Source organism: Lonchura striata, chromosome 1 (genome assembly GCF_050655825.1).
Source record: "Lonchura striata isolate lonStrDom1 chromosome 1, ASM5065582v1, whole genome shotgun sequence".
Lineage (NCBI taxonomy): Eukaryota > Metazoa > Chordata > Aves > Passeriformes > Estrildidae > Lonchura > Lonchura striata.
In genome coordinates this window covers 43,228,086-43,253,520 of record NC_140703.1, presented here as the reverse complement: position 1 = coordinate 43,253,520, position 25,435 = coordinate 43,228,086, and the positions used below count along the sequence as shown (strand labels likewise).

The following is a 25,435-nucleotide window of genomic DNA, read 5'->3' as shown; positions in this document are numbered from 1 at the left end:
AACAATAATTACCAGCATTATGGTGCTGGTGGGTCTGGGTTATATGACATGAACGTAAGGAAAACTGTTTCATAGAAACAGCTATAAGAAAGTTAATTTATTTCACTCTGAAAAATCTTTTTCTTAATTAGGCTAAAAAACTCAGTCCCAGTTAGAATAATTTTCAGTTATCAAAAGAAGAAGCAGGAAACATGCTTGAATGCCAAAATTTAGGAGTATAGTAATAAATTCCTTAGTAAAGAGACTGCTGAATATCAACTGTACTAAACGTGTCCATAACAATCACCTGCACTGCTGATCATTAACTTAACAATGAGCAACAGTGCTGATTTATTTAATGAACCTGCAGGTAATTGTTGTTTCCTTTGCTAATTATGTCAGGGAAATGAGACCTGTTAGCACTGAAATGACTTGAAATACTTCAGCAAATATTTCTGAAGGGTAAAATGCCTGGCTATTTTTCTCCTACTTTCTATTCTGTGATAAAGTTTTTGTTATTCTCTTGTTGTTTTTCATCCCTTAAATAGTGATTCTTGGACATGATATATGCTTTAGTATTTTGGGAAACATCTTCACGTAATTAGCACATAGTGCTTCTAAAACCTGGAACATTTCTACTTTTATGAGGTAAAATTTTATTGGAAAACATTTAAAGTCAGTCTTAAATCCTGAAATAGTTGAAGCTGTTATTTTCAAAAACTCTGCCTCATGCAGTACAGTTCTGCTGCTCCAGCAGGTCTGTGGTGAGACCTGCAGGGCTTCTCTTTCACCCCAGAGCTCTGCACATGGAAATAGGAGGTTGCAGCTCTTCTTGGTTTATACAGGTTGTGGGTTGTAACAACAGATGGGAATACTCTGGCTGGTCAACATTAATTTTATATGAAGAAAGGAATTTTCTGTATAGAAACTTTAATGTCTGGCTGTACCTGAGTACCTAATGGTTGGCTTCTAAACAAGCTGCTTCTCTCTAGTAGAGAATCCATGAGACAGCAGCAAATCTGGTATTTATGATTACAGTTAGAAATTTTCACTGTGCTCCTAAACTGATTTTGTTTAACTTCACTTTCCAAATGTTGAGTATTTCTATATTCTTGCCTGTTTTATCTAATTTTACAAATCTGATTTCCTCTCAGGCTCCCTTATACTTTACTTACTACAGCACCAATGAGGAGACTACCAATTTGTACTTCATTGTTCTTAAGACATAACTTACTATTGAGGACGTGCTCTTCTGTTCTAGTGGTCATACCAAAATTTGATTAGGTAAAAGAGCAGTGACCTAATTGCCAGGGAGCAGGAATGACTGTGAGCTGAAATGCTTAGATTATCTAGGGTATCTGTTTCAGTTCCTGATATTACAATTACTTGATTTAATAGATTGTTGGCTGTTGGCTTAATTCTTCCTATCTGTCATCAGAGTTGAGAGTCATGCACCAGTAGCTTAATTCCCTTCTAAAAATAGCTCACAGATAGTATGTAGAGGGTTTTTTTTATGCAGAGGGTCTTTTCAGGCAAATTCCATCTTTTTCTGGCTAGATGATCAGAATGGAAAAAAGTCTGTGCAAAAATAGATCTCATAATAATTTGGATTTGTTAACTTTACAAAGATGAAGAAATCCACAAGTAAAGGGTAGAAATAAAAGAATCAGAGTGTGTGCATGAAGAGAGGGAAATTCAATAAAATAAATTTCTAGGTGGTGTCCATCCATATCAAGGCAAATGGCAGGATCCAACTTTCTGAGGAAGAATCTCATGATAAAGTGTATATTCTTAATATCATGGCACGACAGCACCAGATCAGAGAGGAGAGTAGAAGCCCTTTACTCAAGGCAGAGTTTAATTACACAAGAAGAAATTTACCACATAATTGGAGCCACATCTTGGGAAAGGATCACTGACCACAAAAGTCTTAGCAACCTGCTGGTATTATAACCAAAAGAGAATAATCTTCTTTTCCACTGTAGTGATAATGCTGATGGTAAAGAATAGAATAATCTTGATATTCACTTGCAATTTATAATGATTTTTAGTTGAATGAAAAGTTCTTCTCTTAGTCTTTAGTCTAATTTTTTGTCCCCTGATCTCTTTCCACATCCTGAGCAAACAATTATTTTAATTGAGTTGTTTGCTTTCAGAGCTCCTACTGCTAACCCAAGCCAATACTCAGTCACTATTCTCACCTTGCCTTGGTCTAAAAATGCTACATTTTCCTAACTTTTTTTCCTAAGGACTATAATACATCTGTAAGTTTTAAAGACCCATATTTTTGAAAAAAAAAAACAAAAAAAACCCAACCCAAAAACTTGTCTTTGGATTAAATTGAACTATTTTTTAAAACTTGTAAAGTAATTGCAGCAAAAATTAAATAAAATATTAGAATAAGCATAAAGCTATGGAATTAAAAATTGAAGAAATGTCTGTACATCTAAATTAAAGAGCATGAGACTGGAAGAACTAATTTCAAGGCATCTAAGATCTAATGAACATCAGGTTCTGATGTGAATATTAACAATTCAGTAATACCTGTGGAGATAATAAATGTACATTAGACTTGAAATTGAAAATTCTTGATCCGCATTATAGATAAATATTTTATTTTTTGCAAAAGTGATACAGAGAAAACTATGTCTATTTTTATGTAGACCATGATTAATTCAGTCAATACTGTCTCTGAGATTCCTTGGAATAGATTGTGATTCCAATGCCTTGGAGTCTTAGAAGGTAAAATGCTGCCTTTTACACAGAATATATTATAGGACTATTCAGCTAGTTCACATTTAAGTTGGGTTTTTATCTCCACTTCCATGACAGAGCTCTTGAGGAGCATTTTTACATCCTGCTTTGACTGCCTGAAACTATTTCCTTCCCTGTTCCTCTACTCCTAGGTCTATTCTGGAGAATATTACCATAACAGTTCATATTCTTATAGAAACAGCTTGACTTGGCCAACATTGAGATGGTCACTTCACTCAAGGAGAAGAATTAAATTATTTTTCCTATGATACCCATTCAGAAATAGAGAGCTTTACCAATAAAATACATTCCAGAATTAATTTCTTGTAATTTTCCCAAATTTGCAATAGCACTTGGGAATTATAGGCTAATATAATTTCTATACTCTGTACCTTCTCCATGTGCCTCAAGATTTTAGAGGAGAGGTGGAAAGGTACAAAAAGAGCAGAAAATAAATCCCTGTGTGGTGAATTTCCAGGCTTCTGATTTAAGGAGGATCATTTTTTGATTATCATGACTCATAATGCCCTTCACTTCCTTAAACCTCCCAGCAATTAAAAAAAAAATCAGTAGAGCTTGAATAATTAGGGAAAAAAAAAGGGTTGTTTTAAATGGAGATGAACTTTACCATTTTATGTAAAACCAGAAAATGTCCTCTTGACCTGACTTGATATGCTAGAAACCTGTTTGTTATTACCTATGCATCAAAAGCCTTTTCATCCAATTAAAGGATATATATTTAGAATCTTTACAAGGATGTGAAAGATGCTCAAAGTATAAGAGAGATAATTTAAAATTTTCTTCAGTGTGAAAAATCATCTCTGCCTAAGATAGGTTCATTATTACTCCAAATTGAGCCTTACTTGAAAACTGTACAAAGCTCACTGACATTTCCTTTGAAGTAGAACTATTTTTCATGTTAATAACACAATGCAGCGATACACAAATCACAGCTTATTTTACATTTATTTTGACTATTTCACTTTTCTGCTACAATTGTCTCCCTATACCTGTAGTACACATAATAGGTATTCTTATAAATGATGCTGAGAATATTGCCTTATAAATTTTGTCACATTCAGAAAAATCATTAATAATTTACAAGGATTGTACCATTAAAAACATACTTTCATGGAATGAAAAGGTTATGAAAATGAAATGTCACATGCTAGGATTTTGCTCTTGCCTTAAAGATGCTAGTAATTTGCACAGTGCTCTAGAATGGTGGTATAAAAGGGAACAGCCTTCCTATTTGATAGCTTTCATTCAAGTGCCAGTTTCACATTTCATGCAGCGTGTTAGGTATAGAAAATCACTTGGAAAAGGTCACCATCTATCCTAGTCACTTCTTGCTTAATTAGGCACTGTAATATCACACATTTAGCAGTGCTATTTTAAATGAATTCCAGGATAGATAAGAAACGATGATGGCAGTGTCAACTGGTATTAATTTAGGTACACAAAATATGCACGTCTGCATGTGTGCATGACAACCAGTGTGGATTGTAGATACAACCACTATATCACAGAAAAATAAGTTTTAGCCTCCTGCTTTGCTCTTGGAGTATATGGGGGAAACCTTCTAGTGTCTGAAATACAGATGCTAGAAAACTAGATGGAAAGCTGCTTTTAGCTACAGTATGCCCATCTTGACTGACAAATACAATAGCAAATATGCCCAGTTTGAACCTGAGTGCCAGAGAGGAGCACTAGTCTGATGGTGTGAAACAGGCAGATATTACTAGTGTGCTTTACAGCAAAGAAATTATTTTAGTTTACATTTTATTTATACTTAGTTTACAATGAGTGTCACAGAAACGACAGGTTTAAACAAAGAAAAAAAGAAGTCACAAGCATTTAGTCTCCATTCTGCAACCTTGCTTTGGAAATGCCAAATTATTCAGAAAACTGCACTCGATAATTTTGGAAAGCCTGAAGAGAGGTGGTCCTTTTTAAGTGGAAAATACAGTACTTCAGTACTTTGGAGGTGTTTTTTTTTTTTTTTTTTTTTTTTTTTTTTTAAACAGATCTTTATAATATACTATCATTTCAGTTGTAATGGATGCCTTTTTACATATACAGAGGGGTGGTTTTTTTAGATTCAGTTTCTGCTTTTCACTGTTTTGGACACTTTTATAAGTATTGGCTAAATGAGGAGTAGTGTAACACATCTCTCTTTTGCATGTATGCATGATATAAAGAAGAATTTATTTATGCTGCACATGGGCTACTCCGAGATTTTATGAGTGGATAGTCAGGGAAGCTTCTGTACCAGTTCTTTACCAGGGTTGTGATGAAAGCATAACCTTCTAAGGTATTAGAAATTATGAAAATGGAACCCTTCAAAACAAGTTCAGTATTCACCAACCTTTGAAGCCCACCTCCATAGTGTGCTTTAGGGTGGGGTGGGCATTTTCCTTCCCAAAACAGATCATGCCTAATGTATTCAATTTTTGGATGTTTCTACAGCCCAGATAGTTGAAGCATACAGAGGGTCTAAAAACTTCCAGAGTAGAGCACACACAGTGTCCAAAGTTAACAGTTTGCTTAAGCATGACACAGCACAGCTTTCCTGAGGTTAGTTCAGCTCAGCAATGATGCTTGGAGCATCTGGCACCACTGAGAGTAGTTGGTATTTTTCCAGAAACATGTTTTATGTGAAAACATCCACAGCAGTTTGAAAAATATGATTCATTTTCTTGTAGCAGAAATGTAAAATTTTAAAATGAAAACGTCAGTCACCAGATCTAGAAAGATTTCTTCCTGTTTAAATCAGCTGCACGTCCAATGCAAAGTACACCAGGGCTTGTATTAATCCTTAGAACGTGCAAGTGAGAGCTGAATGCAAAATAGCTTTCCACAAGGCCTGTTATGCTAATCACTCTGGCAATCAGTTATTTATCATTCTTGGAGACATGTATTTTCCATTTACGCTAACAGGGTGGTTGATTGGATTTTGTTCATTAAATGGGCAGAGTCAAAACTGGTCTTATAAACTGCTGTTCAAGTTAATTAGTGAGTATGTGTGTACTCAGAAGCAGAAAAACTAAGTTTTAAAATTGTAACCTTCATCAATTAGGCCTCTTTACTACATTATATCAAAATAATTCCACTTAGTGTATTCAGTATAAAACAGGGAGTAAAAATGCTGCATTTTCATTCCTCCAGTCTCTGATCTGGCAGCAGATATGATGTTGTTCATAAAAGAGTGGGAACAGATATTGCCTTTTATTCTGCTGACTTACCTGAAATCCTCCCTGGCTCTGTGTATAGCTTAAAAAATGGTTCAAGGACAAGAAGATCCTAAAGTTTGTGTTTATACAGTCTTGAGTTTATTAGCTATTAGCAGGTAACACAGATGGTCTGCAAGAGCTACCATGAGGATATAACCTAAACAGCAATAATTAGAGCAATAACAATAAAGTCTTAAAGCCAATCACTGGTGGAAATGCTGTGATTCTGGAGACCCAGTTTCACCTCCTGCATTTTATGTCCATGCGGGAGGTATGGTTTCATCCTGGGTATGTTCATAAGCTTCCATGAATACTTGTGAGTGTCCCTTTGTAAAACAGAGGAAGACATTTCCTTCTTCTGTCTGCTGCAAATTATTTAAAGATCCAGCTGAGGATTTCACAGATCTCAAAAACCTCTTCTTTCTAACTTGTATCTCAACTGGGAGTAATTTGATTACTCTGGTCCTGGGGATATTCTGAAACAGCATCTTTTCAGTGCTGGAGATTTCTTTGTAAATAGTTCAGTATCCACTGGACAGATAAAGCTGGATCTTTGAATTTAAACTACATTTTCCAAACAGGAAGCAGAAGAGGTTTGGGAGTCAGTCTTTCACTGGTCTTTTTAGTAGATTGGGGTATGATAGCTTATTTTTCACTGCCCTGCTGTCTCCAAACTGAGGAGCCCTCATCCTTTTAACTTTTCCCAGGTAGCAGATGTTCTAGATAATACCCTTGGTCACTTGAGCTGTCTTTCTCTTTGCTATTTCTATTATGATCCTTTCTGAGCTGTCTAGACCTCGAGTGCACACAGTACCAGCACTGTGATAAAATCAAAATGTTGTCTTTTCTTTCGCAGAAAATATTTTTTTAATCTTTGTCTTAGTAACCTTCCTGGTGGCATTTGACTTAAACATTGTAGAAGCTTCTCTATGGTCACCCATGGGTTTCTGACTCCCTTCGAGATTATTTCAAGTTGCCTTTCCTGAGTTTCCCTTGTTAGTTCCACACTCAGCATTAGGTTCTCACAGTTTAGGTTTTCTTCATCTGACTTTTATTGGCATTAAAAGGTAGCTACTGCCTTTTCCCCCCTCAATCAGTTTTGAGAAGTCCATGAGTGCTTTAACATCTATCTACCATTTAATTATATGAAAGGGTTTTGTATCATCATAATGTTAAGATTTAGGTTTTCAAAGGAGATGTAGATGGCCAGACATCTCTCACCTTGCAGTGGATCTCTGTAAAAATTGCAGTGTCAGCAACAAAATAGACAGAAATCTTGTTTGTCCTTTTTCCTGGCTGCCGTTCCTCCTCTATAGCATCCTACCAAGAGCCTTGTGGCCAGTTCTTATGGCACTACAGATCTTTCTGTAGTGACATTCAACAAATGAATTCGGGTTTGCAGGGTGATAAGCATCCACTCCCTCCCCCACCACTAATCTGAACGGAGCATAGTTTTATTTTGAGTAGGTTTAGTTTGTTTGCTGGCCTGCAAAAATAGACCTACTGTATTTCTGTGTGGTTTTAACTTCTTTTTTAGAAGTTACAGTGTCTTAATAGAATGTACCCTTTGAAGAGAAGTAAGAAAGCGTTCAGCAGCCATATAATAACAGAAATACCTCTGTAGTTTATGAAGATTAATCACTGTAGTTTATGAAGGTAAATATTTTCTTAGTGGAGGGAAGAACTGTGGAAGTAGCCATGCCTTCAGCAAAGATTATGCCAATATGCTGTCACACCAAAGTTTAAGGTGCAGCAGATGTCTTGTGCCAGAGGACTTTCAGTGTGGTAGATCTTAGTAAATCAGGAACTTTCAAGACATGTTTGGGTGCGGGGTGTAATCAAAAATGACCCAAAAGGAAGAACTACTGTTCTGGAAAGCAAATATGCAGAGATCCAGCAACATTCAAGTGTAGAAAGCAGAAATCTGACAAAATTTTTGCCACTGCAAGCGTGTTTCTCATGATGCAATAACACATTCAGTCTGCAACCTGTTGAAGTTATCTCATGCATTAAATGGACAAAGCTTTGTTAAGAGCATTAAAGACTTCTCTTTCCTCTTGTATGCATCCTGGGCATTCAAGAATATTTTTTATACAAAAAATTTGTAGTGATGAAATTCCTTTCACTTCCCATTCAAAAGCTGTGGGATTTGCTTCTATTCCCACTGGAAAGTCAGAAAGTGTTGACGCAGTGGAAATCTAGCTTAGTGTTTTGGATAATCTAGTGCAGCCATTCTCAGACAGGTAAAAATGCTTCCTCTCTTGTTTGGAAGGTAAAAGATTTACCACTTCAGAAGGCTTGTGAGAAGGCAAGCACTGCTAGGTCAAGAGGCAGGCTTAATTTCATGTCATCCTTGTGGGAGACAGTGCCCATGGACTCCCTCCTCCTTTTACTTCTCCTCCCCCCATCCCTCTCCACACACACCCATTTTTAGCCTTTTTTATTCTGTTTCAGGACAAGGCAGGGACAGGAAGGAGAGGATGCCCAGAAATTTGTAGGACAGAATAAAGTGCTGCTTTTTCATTTCTGTAACTGGAGCAAAAGGGACACTCAGTGCACCATGGATAATTCAACTTTACCAATATGACTTGAAATAAAGGTAGTATATCCAGAAACAAATCAACAATTTGCTTTTGAGTCTTGTCCAGGTACTAATACCAGGCTTGATCCTTACCTCTACTGATCATCTGGCAGCCCATGCACTACAACCTGGTGGTCAGAGCAGGACAGATATTGAGTTATTTTACCTAAAGTACATGTGAAACTTGTTTGCAATTAGAACAAACATATATCTAAAACTTCAACATCTAGAATTACTGTCTCCAAAATGATATATTTGGATGTGTATACTACTTAAGAATAAGGGAATCAGTTACACAAAAATTAGCAATTGACCTGGGGCTTCTTTTCCAAGTTATTCAGTCACTGCACATGACAAATGTTTAAAGAAATACCAAGAAAACTATCCTGTTTTACTACACTGTCTTAAAAAGTCCCTTTTGTAGAACATAAGAGATGGTGTCATTATGAAATGAAAATGCTTGTTCAGCTAGGGAGCAGAGCAATACAGCTTTAAGTAAAATTGGTTTTGCTTAATCTTTGATCCAGATATGCCTCAATTGCTTTCAGTATCTTTTTATTCACTTCTTTTCTCTTATGGAAAGGAAATTGATATATTTTCCCATCTTATTTTCTGTACAAAAAGCAAAATACGCTGAGCAACTTTATTTGTGATTAACACATATTGTGCCTACCTTTGCTATTTATCTTGCTAATTGCATTTTTCAGGAACACTCTCTTGTTTTTGTTCTATAGTTTTTTTTGAATTCATGAGTTTGAGCATAAAAGTGGAAAAAAACCCCAACACCAAACCATACCCAAAGGGAGGATATGTTCCTCTAGCCTGACATATGTATTTCATCATAATAAAAGATAAACCAAAGCACCCCACACTTCTTTATCAGTTTCTTCTGACAACAGAGGTTTCTTATACATGCTGAGGTGCTTAGTTAATAATCTGACAGCAGAAAAGTAGCACAGGAAGAATGAATAGCTGCACATCTAAATTTTTTGTCAGTTTGCTCAAACAGCTGACCTGCAAGAACCTTACAATTGACTTGACAGCTGTAAAAAATAATGTGAATATTGAAATTGTACAATTATCCATAGATTTCTCTTTCAGGCTTATGAGGGTTTAATTTATATACACTATCATTATCTTGTTTAAAGTATTAAAAATATGAACCACAATAAAGACTAAGTCATGTCTCTCTCTTTACTGGAATTGAGAGAAAAGTTTTAGAGCAAACTCAGGAACTGTATTTTTGGAAGCACCCTGTCTGTCAGCATGCTTAGTGAGGCTGTTTAATAGCCTAAAGCCAATTAACCTGTAGTAGGAAGATGCTGTTCATTTTCTTTTTTCCTTGACATTGTTTTGCTCAAAAGCACAGGAAATAATTAAGAAGTAAAATGTCTTTCATCTTTGGTGGAACTGAGATGATGACCACAACAGGGCAAGAGCAAGTTGTACTTTAGTACTAGTTCTGATAGGATATGGATTTTGAATATGCATAGTTTTCCATGTCAGCAAAATCAGATCATTACAGTTTTCTGTGACATTCATATATAATAGAAGTCCTGATATGATATGCTATTTAATATATAACCATTTTTTAATTGAAGTCTCAGTTTAAATGACTGTGGCAATATATTTTTATTTTCAGTATGGGTTTTTTGACTTCTTACTGTATTGCAAAGTCATTTAACATAAATATGCATTTCATAAAGGACTGATTAAGAGCTCAAATAAAACTTACAAAAAATATTTGTTATAATTGGGTTATCCATTGTTCCATTTTTTTAAGGGTTTATGTATTTTTGAAAGATATTCTATTGTGGTTAGTCACACAAAGTATTTTAAATATAAGACAAAACAACTTAACTTTTCAATTGAACGTGACATGACCACAGTGTGCTTTTGTGCCTCCCTGTGGAAGCATAGGGTGCAAGTGGCACTTGACAGAACATCACAGAGAGGGTCCAGAACCTGTGTAATAATTCTGTACACTAAGGATTGACCTTGGTGACCTCCTTACAAAGCTCTTCATTTAATTGAAATTATAGAATGGTTTGAGCTGGAAGGGACCTTAGAGATCATCCAGTTCCAACCTCCTGCCATTGCAGGGACACCTTCCACTATCCCAGGTCACTCAAAGCCCCATCCAACCTGGCCTTGAACACTTCCAGGGGTGGGACATCCACAACTTATGTGGGAAACCTGTGCCAGAGTCTCACCACCTTCCCAGGAAAGATTAGATTTTCATAAAATCTAATATAAATCTCTCTTCTGTTCATTATTTTTTTAAGACAGAGAACCTTTATCTCTGATGTTAAATTGCAGATTTACATGAAAATTTTAATTAGGTGTAGTTTTATTTTGAGAATTCAGGCCTTCTTTTACCTTTCAGTTATTTAGCTGTAAAAAAAATTTACCTGGGAAATACAAAATTTAGGTGAAATAAAAATTATGCCAAAAATTATTTGATTTTAATGTCCACATTTTCCAAATTCACCATTGCAAATTCATCTCTTTCTTGTTGAAAAACATGTAATTTAAAGGTTCTTGCTGCTGAAAACCAAACAATTTTGTCACCTTGAACTCTATGAATATAACTGAGGAGATGACAGGAGATAAGATAAAAGTCAATAAAAAGAGAATAATTTATTAAAAAGATCTAATGTTACAAGAACAGTACACAGAAACTATTATATTACTGTGTCTTCCACATTGTATATACCATTATATATAGCATATATACAGATTGTATACAATATATCTAACATTTTGATATGGGCCATGATAGCAACTTTCTTTTGGTTTGTGAAATAAGGTTTCTTTCTAATTATTTTATTTTCTGAACAGATTCTGTGACATTATACAAAAATACAGTCTCCTCAGTGACGCTAGACTGCACTATTACAATTTTTTACATGAAAAAGGAAAAAGCTTTCCCTTGCAACTAAAAATGTCATGATAAGGAAACATCTTCTACAAAGTAACAAATAGGTAATACATAGGTACTTAAACATTTAAAACATGTTTATTAATATATTTAAGATGCAAAATACATATTCTGTTCATGTTGAATATAAAACATACCTCCTTTTGTCCCTGCAATACAATTACATTACCTGATGGTATGTTCAGTATTTCTATTTGTATCTTCATACTAGAGAGGGAGATGTGTCTAGATGGAGCTGTCTCCTCATCAGACTTTTTTTTTCTTCCTATAAAGCATATCCATTTATTGTTATCAGAATGTTTAACCAAATGCCACCAGAAGTGAATGTAGCCTATTTGAATACTCTGAAATGAATTGCATTGGCCAGCAACTGTGTAAAAAAATAGAGGAAATTATACATAACTAATTTATAAAATAGCCATTTGACTTTTTGGTTCATCACTTTATTCTTATTTATTTTAACATTTTGGCAGATGATGGATTGCTGATGCAGGCTCTCTGCACAGTAGCAATGCTGCTGTTTTACAAGAGACAGCAGGTAGTTATTCTCTGAGTTTGCTCTATCAGCAAGGTACCTTACACCTTCCTTTGATGTCAAAGGCTTTTCCAGAAGCAGAGATATAGAAGATCTCTTTCTATATATCTACAGTTAATTCTTAGCTAGCTATCCTGCATTTGTTTTCTGAGCAACATGGTGACTTAAGTAATTTTAAAAACCATTTTTTAAGAAAATTATTTAAAATATTAGAGGGTAGCAAAGATTTTAGTTGAATGTCCTCTGTAAAATTTTAGTGGTAAAATATTCAAAAGCAAAAATATTTAGTCATCAGTTTTCCACCTTCTTGTCTTTGTTGTGCTTTTTTGGTTACTGTTTTGAAGCAGCTAAGAAAGAGCACAGTTTCAGTGTATTGTTTAAATGCCAAAAAATATTTTGCTAGTGAATTGGCAAAATAAAAGCATTTTGAATTGGGAACCCATCAGCTAAAATAGGTTTTCATCGAAACTTTTGCAGGGATAGACAACTAGAAGAACTACGCTATTAGGACTTTCATGTTAACCATTTTTGACTTGATTCTTCCTAGGCAGTGCAATGTTTTTCCTAGGCAAGGTCCCCAGAGGTGTTAGCAAAATGCTGCCCTTCCTAACACTGTGCCCACCATGATTGTACAAACATGCACAACATCTTCCCTGGGAGTAATTTTTCCTCAGGTTCCAGTACATGGGAAGCCTTCCATATAGAAAAATTGTCCAAAATGTCTATTTAGTAAAAAATTGTCTGGTACAGCAAAAAGTGGGGATTAGAACTGATAGCACACAGTATCTACAAGAATAATCTCCAGTGAGCTATAGAAATAGAGCCAATTAGATAAATAGTTGGGATGATGCTCTGTAGCACTTTTCCAAGTATTTTTTTCTCAGAAACAAAATTCTCCAAAATATATCCGACTGTAGTGTGTAGATATGTGGATAATGACATTCTGAAAGGCATAGAATGATAACAAAAATTGGGCTCAGGAAAAAAAAAGTTACAACTGAGAAGTGATTGGGAAAAATAGATTTATCTCCTTTCATTGCTTTATTTGTCCTCTTAGTAGCTTAATGTATATAATGTTTAAATGACCAGTGGAATTTTCATTGTCATATGCAGAAGGAATTGTTTTCTTATTTTCTACTGAAAATTCAATTTGACATGAAAGCTTGTGGTATTTGATAAAAACTGACTGGTTTCATCTTAAGCTTGTATTTAATAATTTTCCATTTCCCTGGTAATAAAATAAATGGATTTTCTGCTCCATTTTGCTGAGTTCTGGGGTAAATTGTCTAGTATTTCATTGACTATCATTTTTGCTAAATGTATACATATTATATATTTTCAGAACGAGTTACTCTTTACTTTTGCCTAGGTCTTTGTATATAAACTCTGGTTTTCTTCCTTGTGAGTAGGAGCAACCAGCTGTATCAAACTTTTTTCTATACTTAAAAAAGGATTTCTTTTCTCCAAACCATACAGGTGTACTGCACTAGACACCACCCTTTAAACACCTGATGATACATGACTGGCTTCACCAAATTTGAACATATTAAAAAAGGAAAATACATTTGACAGAAATTATCTTTGCTTACAAAAGTTTATTACATACAATCTGCATATTTTTGGGCCAAGAAGGGTCTCCTTCCCAGAGGACTTTTACAAATAAAGAAGAGATAAAAACCTGATGAATTATTGACCGTGTCTCCAACACTCCTGTAAGTGCACCACAGGCATTTCGATGGGTCTTTAAGCATTAGCTTGAGTTTTCAGTTTCTCCACGGACATAAAACTCCATCCCTTGGTGTCATCAAGTTAAAGCAAACAAATAACAACTTCAACAAAGTCTGCAGCCTTCACCATGAGGTCGAAGGTACTATCAGTGCCAAAAGCAGTGTTACAGAGGATGAGGAAGTGGACAACACATGTAAGGTGGACTGAGCACTTGTTACTTTCCCTCCTGAAATGAAAAGCAAAGTAATTAAGGAACAAATTATGCAAATGGTTCTCAGCACATTTAGATATTAGCTTTTACCCAAATTTATATTCTTTTACCCTCAGTGAAAGACTAACTTTTAGGCAATGGATTACTGTGTGAGGACTGCAGTTACAAAATGGGCTCCCTACAAAGATGGGTTATGATGATACCTACAGCAGCTTGCATTTCTGGATCCTCATATTCGGTCTGCAAATTAATAGGAAATTCCAAAAGAATATATGGTTTTGTATCTTAATCTTCAAAACAGCATTAGGTTGCAGAAGCTTCCCTGAGTCACAAATTTATATCTCAGAACAAGGAATGAAAGCTAGCTCTGGATCCCTAGCCTTGTCCAGAGGAAAAAGTGGTCTTTGGCCCATTAGTGCAGTGTTGATTTTTGATTACAGCACTGTATTAAAAGGCCATGCTAAGGGGAACTGTGTTCTGGGGTAGTAGTGGTAGCAAGATGGGAAGGGAACCAGACTGGGTTTCTTTGGACAGCAATTGTCCAAAATGAGACAAATGTGATATGCATAGTCTAAGTAGATGGAGGACTTTGTGGCCTAGAATTATGATATATGAAATAAATATTCCATGGGTAGGGATTAGTGTCTTCTGCATTCTGATGATAGAGCTGCAGTCTGTGACCAGACTAGAGCTGAAATTGTAGTTCTAGATTGAAGTTTCAGGGTCACACCTTTTGGTTAGTGCACCTTAATGATCAAAGAGCAATATTTAATAAAATTTTAAAGTGTTATCAGAAGGTTATAATTAAAATGCCTTGTTATGTTTAGGCAAAGATGATGTTATTTCTTTGTTGTTCTTGCCACTAATCTTTCCATCCCTTACTTACCTTTGTAATATTGATATTTTAAATTCTTTCAACATATCACAGTAACTGAGGAGAGAGCAGCTAGACATCATAATTTAAATAATGATAACATTTTAATACTGCTATAAGTTAATAATGAAATAAAGTAATTGTGCAATGGAGTCACTGGACTCAAGAGAAATTCAGCTTATTCTCAAGCAGGCACGTACACTGAGGTCAGCTACCTAAATCCGTGCCACTCAAGCTGTGTTACATAGTGCACCTCTGCCTGGTGGTACAGAATGATGTGTGTCTCCCCTAAGTCCCACATCCCATTTTCCAACTCTGTTTGGGATTCCTTAGGACATTACAGCTGTCCTTAGGTGCTCATGTCTTAATACTAAAATTCAGATGATAGCTGAATTGTTGTCAAGGCTCCACTGCTAGTCTCTATGGATTGCACCCCAGCTGACTATATTGCTATTTCAGACACTAGTGCACATATAAACATCTGCAGCTCAAGTAGGTTTTTAGATGTTATCCTCAAAAAGAAGTTTCCTATAAATCATCTTTGTCCATCAGCCTCACATGGTTGCCTCAGATGATCTTAAACATCCCATGTGTCACTAAATACCTTTGTTTCTAAAGAACTAAATATTCAGATCAATGCTTTTATTTAATAGCTAAATAATTGTGAGAACACTGTTTTTCTGATAGAGAATAAGAGTTAATGAGCACTGCTATAATCACCATGCTTTCGAATATAAGTGTAATCTTACCTGAAAAAGACGGAACTCTGATCTGGGGACTTGCAGTCCCATCCCCTCCTTCACTGACTGCACAGACCTCAATGATGTAGACCCCAACATCAGGAAGAAGAACCACTGCAGAGGTTTTCTGTGTTTCTATAACTTGGCTATTGCTCTCACCCTCTTGCCGAAATAACACCTGTGGTGGATAAAGTAGATAGTGGTCACAGTGGTCATTCAAGCTCTGTGCCAGACATTTTGTGTAGATAGCACAATCACTGCAATTTTAAAAATTTCATGCTTTCATTAGGGATTTCTTGACATTGTATTTGAACAAACTTTGCTTTTACCCTTGTCTTCCTGCAATGACTTCAAAACAGTAATAGCAAAATATTATACTTTCATGAATGTGAAAGTACATAGATTATGACCTAAAGCAAAGACAGAGGATTTGCCCTCTTCAGCATTAGGTGTTGCACAATTTTATCTCCAAAATTTCAAAATCTATTTTGAGTTCCATTTAGTTCAAATTCTTATCCCAAGTTCATGTTGATATTCACATTTCTGGATCAAGAACCCAACTTCAAATTTAAGGAAAATAGCCTGAATAATGTATTAACTGTGTTTACCTTAGCTGGCTAAATCCACTGACAACAGTTCAGATCTGTCCCTGCATTTCCTGTGAAACTCAGCACAGATTTATGGTGTGTGGGAGGGGAGGAAAGCAAGTCAGCACGTAGCTGTCTTTTTGGTATTTCTACATAAAAGTTTCTGCTCCCACAGAAAATTGAAAAGGTCAGAGAGTTGTGAAAAACCAAAGAAGTCAACTCTACTATTTCAGAATATCAACAATTTTGTAAAGGTTAGAACAGTTTTTGGTTTATTTGAACCATTTTATACTTTTTCAGTGATATTTCCTGATGTATCAGAGGAGATATGAGATTGTAGTCTATAGAAATTATTTTATTTGGGCTCCAAAAAAACCCAGATTCCACACTTCTCTAAAAACACTTGAAATCATTCTACTTTTATTTAAGGTATTGCAGTGAATTCTGATTTTATGACTTGGTGTTTAAGTGTTAATGTGGATTTTAATCTTTAAAACTTTGAAACTTTAAATTCCAGAAGTTACCATCAGTATTGTTGACCATCGCTAACGTGACCACAAAACAAACTGAATTGCTTGTGTTTCTGCTTAAAAAAAAAATAATTTTAATGTAAATTAAAGATATGTCATTATTCTGCATTTCTCTAAATCCTACTGCAAACACAATTGAATTGAAGAGTTATTAAGAATTTCATTGTAGTCTGATATTATTAATAGCCACTGCTGACTCAGAGAGGATGAACTGACCCCCTGAGATAGAGGGGAGTCAGATAGAGTTTGGTATTTGAAAATCACAACACAAAAATATGTTTGGACATTTATCACATTTTAATTTTATTTATTGCTTCTCACAGTGAGAGCTGTTTGGAGACAGTTTGTAGAGAAAGCTTCACTTGCATAGAAGAACAAGAAGGGAAAAAAGCCAACAAAGAAGAGGAGCAATTTCTTGGAAGACAGAAAGGTGAGCAAGGAAGGGGAAGCACTAACCTTGTATCCCATTACATCAGATTCATTAGCTAGAGGTCTGACTGGCTCCCACCCAAGAGACACATGTGAGCCATCCTGTATCCACATAATATTGCCTGGTGCTTGGCTGGGAGCTGAGAAGAAAAAAACATGTACACATACATATTATTATAGGTAGTTTCTTTAAAAACAAAAGTAAAATATTTTAGTCTTTCTTTATATTTAAAACTGGTAGTGTTACCAAGCTTCCGACTCTAGATAGAACATTTAAGATTTTTTTCATCAGGAGTGTAACTTAGTAGATTATAGTGTATTTATTCCACCCACACCATTAATTCCACAAAGCTTACGAACTTGAGATCTTTTCTCTCCCTTTGTACAAAATGCCTTGTTTTCTAGGAAATTGACCTTTGTTATGAATGCAAAGTCATATGAATACATCTAAACATCAAAGCAAAGCCATGAATCAAGGTTATAAATGATTCCTGATTATTATACACTTTTAATAAATAAAACACCGAAGGGACAGAGGCTGCTCCCAGATTTCTTCCTTTTAGAAAAGGTGTTGAGATTACTTACGGGATTTCTTGGTTGCTGCATGTACAGCAGTGCTAGGTGGTCCATACCCTGCAGCATTGTATGCCCTCACTGTTAGGTGATATAATGTGTTTCCTTCTAATCCTGTCAGGAGGATGGATGACTCATTTCCCTCTGTTTTGACCTTTTCTGCTGCTTCTTCCTGCTGCATGTCCTTCCAGTAACCAACCTGCCAACGAGCAACCAAATGAAGGATTAATATAGGCACCTGGCAAGCTCATGCTGCCAGATGCTTGTGCTTGTTATCCTGTGGAAGGTATTTTTGCCATTTATGCCTTTTTCTGATCATTAAGCCCCTTTAAGCATATGGAATTTGCAGCTTGACCTCAAGCCATTCAGTGCTCTCTTCTCCAAAATGGCAAGACATGGAATATTGTGGTGTGACCTGGAGCTGTGTACTGTCACAAGAAGAGGTTACTGTAAGACAGAAGAGGAGAGGGTGAATTTTGTCAGGGAGAGCTCATCATTGAAGGACAACATTCAAGAAGAACTCAGCCTCTGGTAGGTCACCAGAATATCTACATTCACCCTGGAAAACTGACTGCATCAGTTAAGTTTTGTGAGCAATATTCTCTTGGCCTTGTTCAACTCAGATCCAGGAGATTTCTTATCAGTCCAATGAATAGGCAATGAGAGAACAATGATGGAAATATTTTAATCATCTGAAAAAACTTAACAGAAGAAAAAAAAATAAATTGATTCAGTTCTTGGATATAAACAGGTTTATGGTAAATGAAGTTTTGATAGTATGTTTATGCCCTTCGTTTTCAGACATAAAATAAACCCCTAAATTGATCTTTGGTGGTTCTTTACTCTTATTCTCTAGTATCTTTAAATTTATCATAACCTCAAAGAGGTTATAAAACTGAACTGAATCTGGACAATCTTTTTCCTCAGGGACCAAGCACTTGCAGGGTGTAAGTGGAGAAAATGTATCTAGGTGAGCTACACAAGTAAGGCAATTCTCATGGGGCCCTATTTTGCTTAACAGATGTCACTAACATGCCATTCAAAGACTTATACTCAGCTTACTTTTATTCATGCTGAGACCTACTTGCTTTTCTTCCACATTTTGACCTTTTGTGTGAAGCTGGTTATTTCTTAATAAGTTATTTACATTGTATTGGGATAACTTTTCCTCTGAGAAAAAAGGTCACGAACAAGAGAGAACTCTTGAGAATGTCTCCCAGGAAATGGTGAACGAAAAAAACCCCAAGGGGTTTGCAGGAAAATAACACCAGTGAGCACAATGCTGACTTTTTATACTTGTATTAGGACTGCCATAAAAAAAAGATCTGGTTGCAAAAATATACATTTGAGGTCCTATATTTACTTGAGAAAAGTGCTGTTAAATTTGATTGAGGGTATATTTGTGTCAGCTCACAGTCCGCTCTTTCAACGGTAAAATTCAAGTATTTGTCTTTTGTGTGTATGCCTGCATTATCTCATGTTAAAATGCTATTGCTTTAATTCTTAGATTAGTTACAGCTCAGTTCACAAATCTAGCTGCAGTCACTACTTGTTCTGAAAAAAGTGTGATTCACTGAGGTGTTTTGCTGGATGAATACTTGGCCAATGCTACAGATATCAGAAATTACAGCCATTCATAGTCCGTTTTCTTTTCTTGAAAAGAAAAAATAATTAATAACCATTTATTCACATCCTACTATTGAATCTGCAATGCTTATTATCTCTTGGTCAGTCAGATTCCTTTCATTTTACTCGTGATGCATCTTAACAAATATGATGTACAAATGGTGAGAACTGCACAATATTAAGCACTGTATGAACAGGCAGTGAGGGGGAACGTGTCCTGGAACCCTGTAGTCTGCTGAGGATCCAAGAAGAAAAGGGTCAGAAAGGAAAAGTGAGTTGTCTAAGCTTACACGGGTGAACAGTAGCAGGGGTCTAAAGGAGACAGTAGCAGGGGTCTAAAGGAGACTCAATTTTTTCTCCTTTTTCTAGAAAGCCAGGAGGAAAATTACAAGTAGCTGTATTAATTAATTAATTTAATTAAACCTTAATTTAAACTTCTCAGAAGGGATCTACAATACAGAACAGGTTTTCATAGTAACCTGTTTTCATAACATTGAATATTGATAGTAGCATGAAACATGAAGCATAAATTATAAAAAAGTAGTCAATATTTTAAAACTGACAGAAAAAGGGGGAAAGAAAGCATTTTGTCTGTTTAATGCATTCTTGTTTGTGAGGTTTTACATTTTTTTTTCTGGGCTTTCTGCTCTTTTTAGCCAAAGAATAGTAAACTTTGATACCTGATTTCCAGAGACCCATCCCTTTGAGCTGGAGAGGAACAACCCGCTTTGCTCTGATCATGGGTTAAGCAATAGTTAAAAGCAAATCTTGGCAAAAAAAAATAATTTCTGTCTAAAATTCTTCTACCTCTGATACTTGCAGGCCACTTCCTTGAAGTTTTAAGTTAAAAAGTATCTTAAATGATATTACTCTTTTCCATAAATTGGTTTCTAGGTTATACAGTCCGTGTCATAACTTAATCTGATCTAATTTCAGGTCATCTTCATTAATGTGATAAAGTCAGAGTTACTGGCTGAATATTCTTCCTGTTGACCACAGAAAATTAAAGCTACAAATTAAATATATCAAGTAAGAGTCTAAATTAAGTAGAATTTCCATCTTGCTTTACTAGTCTGTGGTTAAAATATCCATATGCTCTTTCTAAATTACCTCAAGGTGTACTTCACTAAATTAAAAAAAAAATCTAGTACCATGTAAATAAAATTACCTGTTCCATTATAAAAATAGATAAAATGCAACTGAGAAACAGCAAAATACTGAGTAACTCTCTTTGAAATACCATAATATGGTTTTATTAAATAAATAATACAATAAACCAAGTTATTATGTCAAATAATCCTCTATGAAAATGGCACTCAAGAATTTTTTATCTTTTCTTTTTTTTTTGTTATTTTTGATTTTATTTATTTTTTTGCTTCAAATTGATCTTTTGATTGTATTAATCAAATTTCTATCCTTTAGAGGAACTCCAGCAAAAAACACATGATCTTTTTCAGTTATACTTAAGTATTAAGCTTGTCTTTCTGGAAAAGAAAAATTAAACCCAAAATATCTCTTCTTCCAGTCAGTAATTCTTTCTGTTTTCCTTCCTTACCACTAGTGAACCAAAAGGAAAATATTGCCTCGGGCTCAAATAGATTTTATAACCTTCAGCTTATAGATTCCAAACAATAAGTATGAAAAACACACTGTATTTTTTCCACAATTCTGACATAGTTTTTGAGCTGTTTCTACTTTATCAGACTGTAGCTGGTATATATTTAGTAAGGTCGGGTGGACAGCTGACAAACCTGTACTGAAGGCAGGAATAATATGTGCTTTGGAAGATGCAAATGAGGGAGCAAACCTTGCATAAAACTCATGTGACATAACAGTTAACACTGCCTTTCAAGGATGACAATGTGAAATTGGACAAGTTCCTTTGCCTTTCATTACTCCTTAGTACAAAGTGCAAGCAGGGCCAGAGTGAAAGTGGGTCACTGTGAACTTGTCCACATTTAGTAAATATTCTGCCACTTGGGTTGATTAAAGCCCAAACATTCAAGTGTTAAGAAAATAGCTGCCCCTTTTATAATGCTGTTGCCAAAAGGCCAGAAATGTGGAGACTGTGTAGGAGGTTGTCACTGCTATGATGACCACAGCCAGAATACAAATTGAGACATGAAAGCAGAGAGGTTAGTTAGATTGTTTTGCATTCAGATTAAACTGAAGGCAGCTCTTTACTTGTGTTCCACAATAATTCTATGTTAGAAAAGAAATATAAACCTGAAAAAAAGATAATTAATCCTTTTATCAAAATTACTGGATACCTGTGCATTATCTATTTGCTGTTTGTGGATAAAGGAGTACTAAGTCTTTGTTTTCCACTGCACTGAACAAATGATGAACTTTCAGAAGAATTTTCCCAACAAGTGAAAGAGACTCTTAAGAAAGCAAATAATATGGAAAACATAAAGCTGATCTGTACTTTCTGTACTTCTGTTTTTTTTTTTTTGTTTGTTTTTTTTTTTTTTTTTTTTGTTTTTTTTTGTGGAGGGTGGATTTTAGCCCCAATATCTTCCTACAGAGACTCTTTTCCTTTTTGCACTGTGGGGATGATGCTTTAAAGGCAAACTGTCAGTATGTTAGGAAAATTGGGTTGATAGTGTGGACCTAGTGTACTTAAGTGAATATTATAATACACTGACTCACTGTACTGATCCTATAAATCATTACCTCCTTCTTGATGAAATTATTCCCAAAAATGGAATTGAAAAGATCTAGCAATACCATCCTTAGAAGTTATTCTCTCCTGCTGAATTGTGCAGAACAGCAACATTTACTTTTATATTTACTGAATAAGTGCTGCTCAGACTGTAATCATTCCTGTGAGGATGGAGGAGAGTAAATTACTCCATGGAAGATTTGTCTGTCAGAAAGTGGGCAGAGGAATTCTGGCTAAATGAACAGAGACATAAAGAAGAGGATGGGGTTTAGTAGGAGGGAGAGGAAAAAACACACTCATCTCCCCAGATAAAGGTGCTACCTTAGAAGTACTTAGTACTTAGAAGGCTCCTCTAATTCCTTTGTGGGAGGAGGTAAAAGGGAGCAGTGAAATATTTTATATTTAATTTTTTTTGTTAGGTCAATTGCAGGTCCTTGGCTTGAAATACTTACTCAGTAATCTTCATGCTATAATCCTAAAATTAGTGTACAGCAGCGTGAGTAGCTAAATTATTAATAAGGTTTGCTGTTAGTAATTTCTCCTGTATTAATGGGCATTTTCAGATTTGTACCTGAGAAATCTGTGAGAGGCATAGAGCTGTCAAGTATTACTGTTTGGGTCAGAGTATGCCAAACTTCAAAGGTCAGAGCACTTTCCAAGTGCAGAAGACCACCTCTGACACAAAGCAAGCCCATTGTCCTTCCTGTAACAGCCATCTATTGCTAGGACACACCTGTAGAGCTAAGGGAAGTGTTATGTGACAAGCAAGTAAATGCAAAAATCCATTCACATTATGAAATGTAAGCTTCTAGGGAAATAAAATTCAATTTTAGAAAGAAAATCTATATTTTATTTAAAAATATGTAATGCAAAGTTAATAGAACATTTTGAGAATAATTTTGATCGATGGAATGAGGATAAGAGTGAAAACAGTAGGTATAATTTAAAAGATGTTAAGATAGCTGAGAAAATAAACCAAACCAGACACCTTTCTGAAAAGAAAAAAGACAGGGTGCAGCAAGTAAGTTATTTCAGATGATAAAAGACTGGTCTCAAGATTGAAGTCAGCTTACTAACAAATGGAACACTTCAACATGGAGAGGAATAGTATTTGCAAGATGAATATCATCTCTATCAGATACAGTTTTGTTCTCTTTATAAATCGCAGGTTTAAAGGTAAAATGGTCAAATATAACTTTTGCTGCATGAGGCAAGCTATGTGCAAAGAAATAGAAATTTATTTATTGTAAGAAAGAAGTGGGAGAAAAGAACAATGAAAGAAAACTGACAGAGGGTTAGCAGAGTTCAGTAAGCAGACGTAGATGGAAAAAGGACCTGAACAAATGCTAGACCTGAGGGGACATGCCAAAGTCACAGCCCATTTGCACGGTGCTAGATATTAACAGAAATATTGCTATCCAATATATCAACAGGCTACAGAAACAGGTGTAAAAATATTAACTGGCTGCATCTGAGCTATGAGGTAAATGTGTTGTCCTGGTTGTGGCTGGCCAGCCAGAGACTGAGCTGGAGGAGGTGCTGACTCTGCTGTTGCCCAGACACCCACATTTCCTTCCTAAGGCTGTCATTGATGGCCACCAGCCCCTGTGGTTGCCCAGACATGCTACCAGGGAGACACCCTGTGCCAGTAGATCACAAATTATCTTTTGACACCCATATGATTGGTGCCTACCTCAGACCTACACTTTTACTCTCTTTTCAATGCTACTGTAGAAAATCAGGAATGAACCAGCACAGGTCTAAAGCAGGACAAATACTCTGCATCCAATAATCTGTTCATTTGGTTTAGCTGGACTATTTAATGAGAATCAGCACAGCCTGATCCACAAGGTCAGGGTGGGTTGTGGTAGTGGCCCAAAGGAATAGACAGGTGTGCTGCTAGATCTGATCTGTTCCTGGAGGTTTGGATTGTAAACTGTATCGAAAAGTGCAAGGAGGTCCCATGCCAGGGCGGGCTCACTCTCAGGAAGGGCTGTCTCTAAGCAACATTTTATTTATGGACTGTGCAGCTGCTCCTTCCCTCCTGACATCCTGTTGTTACTGTCTGCCCAGCAGATGTCCCTCGGCCACTGTGGGATGAGAGTACATGATCCTTTCTCTGTGCTGATTGCTGTCAGTAAATAACAAGCTTGAACTGGTAGCTTAGAGCTGGAAACAGTCAATACCTAATTTTCCCCAGCCTGTGAATGATGCATGCTGGGTCACTTGCAGTTCTTTCAGCTCTTTCTGAAGTGACAAAGAGATCTTACAAGAGCTGGTGTTGAACAGTTTTCAAGCACAAATAAATAAAAAAATGTTCTGGTGCTACAGCTGTGACTGTTGTTCCACAGCCAGTGGTATGTAGACTCAAATGAGAATAATTCCTATTGAAGCTTCACTACTGTTAACAGAATGCAACACTCTCAAAAGCAACAAGATTTCTCATTATGATATTCTGTGTTCATACCTCGAATCCCTGTGGTCTTCCTAGACTTTCTTTAATATGTTTCCACGCAACAAGAATCTCTGATACAGATAAACTCGTAGCTTTGACATCGATGGGAGCAGCAGTGGGTTCTGTATTAAGAAAAATTGAAACAATAAACCTCCGCTGTAACAGCTTGTATTTATCAAAAACACTCCATCTGAAACTGTCATTTACTTCCTTTATTCTACCTTAATACTCTCAAGAAGGTATGACACTTAGGGGGAACATGAAAAACTGAACAAGATGAAGAGATTATTATTGTTGTATTTCTTTATTTGTGTCATGCTACATCAATATCTCATCACTGATGACGGGTGCAGCAAACTGTGACAGAATCGGTGATGTTTTTAAAAACCTTTAATATTTGTATATATGTCCCCTGTCTCCACACACCCCTTTCATAGCCCTAACTGCAGCAGTAAACGGAGCATTCATTCTCTTTGTGGCTTCTTAGAGCCATTCTGTCAGCTCAGGATGAGCAATGCCTTGCTGGGGTGCACAGTCAGTCCTGCCCTGGGGCAATACTGAGTAGGAAGTGATACACAGCACTGTAGTGAGATGCTATGTGAAAGATTCTTTTTTTTAAGATTATGTTATTATATCCTCAAAATCACAGGCACCAATGCTTAGGGTGTACCTCCTTCTCTCTGCTGTGGAGTATTTACTGTTTTAGGCCTTGGGTGCACATTTTTGTAAAGACACCAAGACCTAATGTCTGTCCCTCTGATTGCCTGTGTTTGTTTCCATTGGCCCTATGTTTTTGTTTCTATCTCCATGCTATTCATAAAACACTCTGCAGTCCTGATCTCCTGATTATCTGGAATAGATAATCCTTTCTGTCCTCCAGCCTAGCTGGGTGCCCTTTGGTGATGCTGGGGCGTTGCCAGGATGATCACTGAAACTATAGGATGCTTTACACACCACACTTGCCCAACAGTGTAGTCACAGCCATGTTTGCCTT

At 36.0% G+C, this 25,435-nt stretch overlaps 1 protein-coding gene across 10 annotated transcripts in view; it reads right to left on the bottom strand.

Annotated features, from left to right (window-relative positions):
- Positions 1–11,162: 11,162 nt before the first annotated feature.
- Positions 11,163–25,435, bottom strand: part of CNTN5 (contactin 5) — a 592,231-nt gene continuing 577,958 nt past the window's right edge. For all 10 annotated transcript variants that reach the window (XM_085593275.1, XM_021529320.4, XM_085593302.1 and 7 more), the window contains 5 exons: positions 24,454–24,563; positions 17,708–17,894; positions 17,150–17,262; positions 15,586–15,754; positions 11,163–13,977 (listed from right to left, as the gene is read on the bottom strand). In XM_085593275.1, the coding sequence (XP_085449401.1) occupies positions 13,874–13,977; positions 15,586–15,754; positions 17,150–17,262; positions 17,708–17,894; positions 24,454–24,563 (683 nt within the window). In that variant the 3' untranslated portion in view covers positions 11,163–13,873. The remainder of the gene's footprint in view (positions 13,978–15,585; positions 15,755–17,149; positions 17,263–17,707; positions 17,895–24,453; positions 24,564–25,435) is intronic.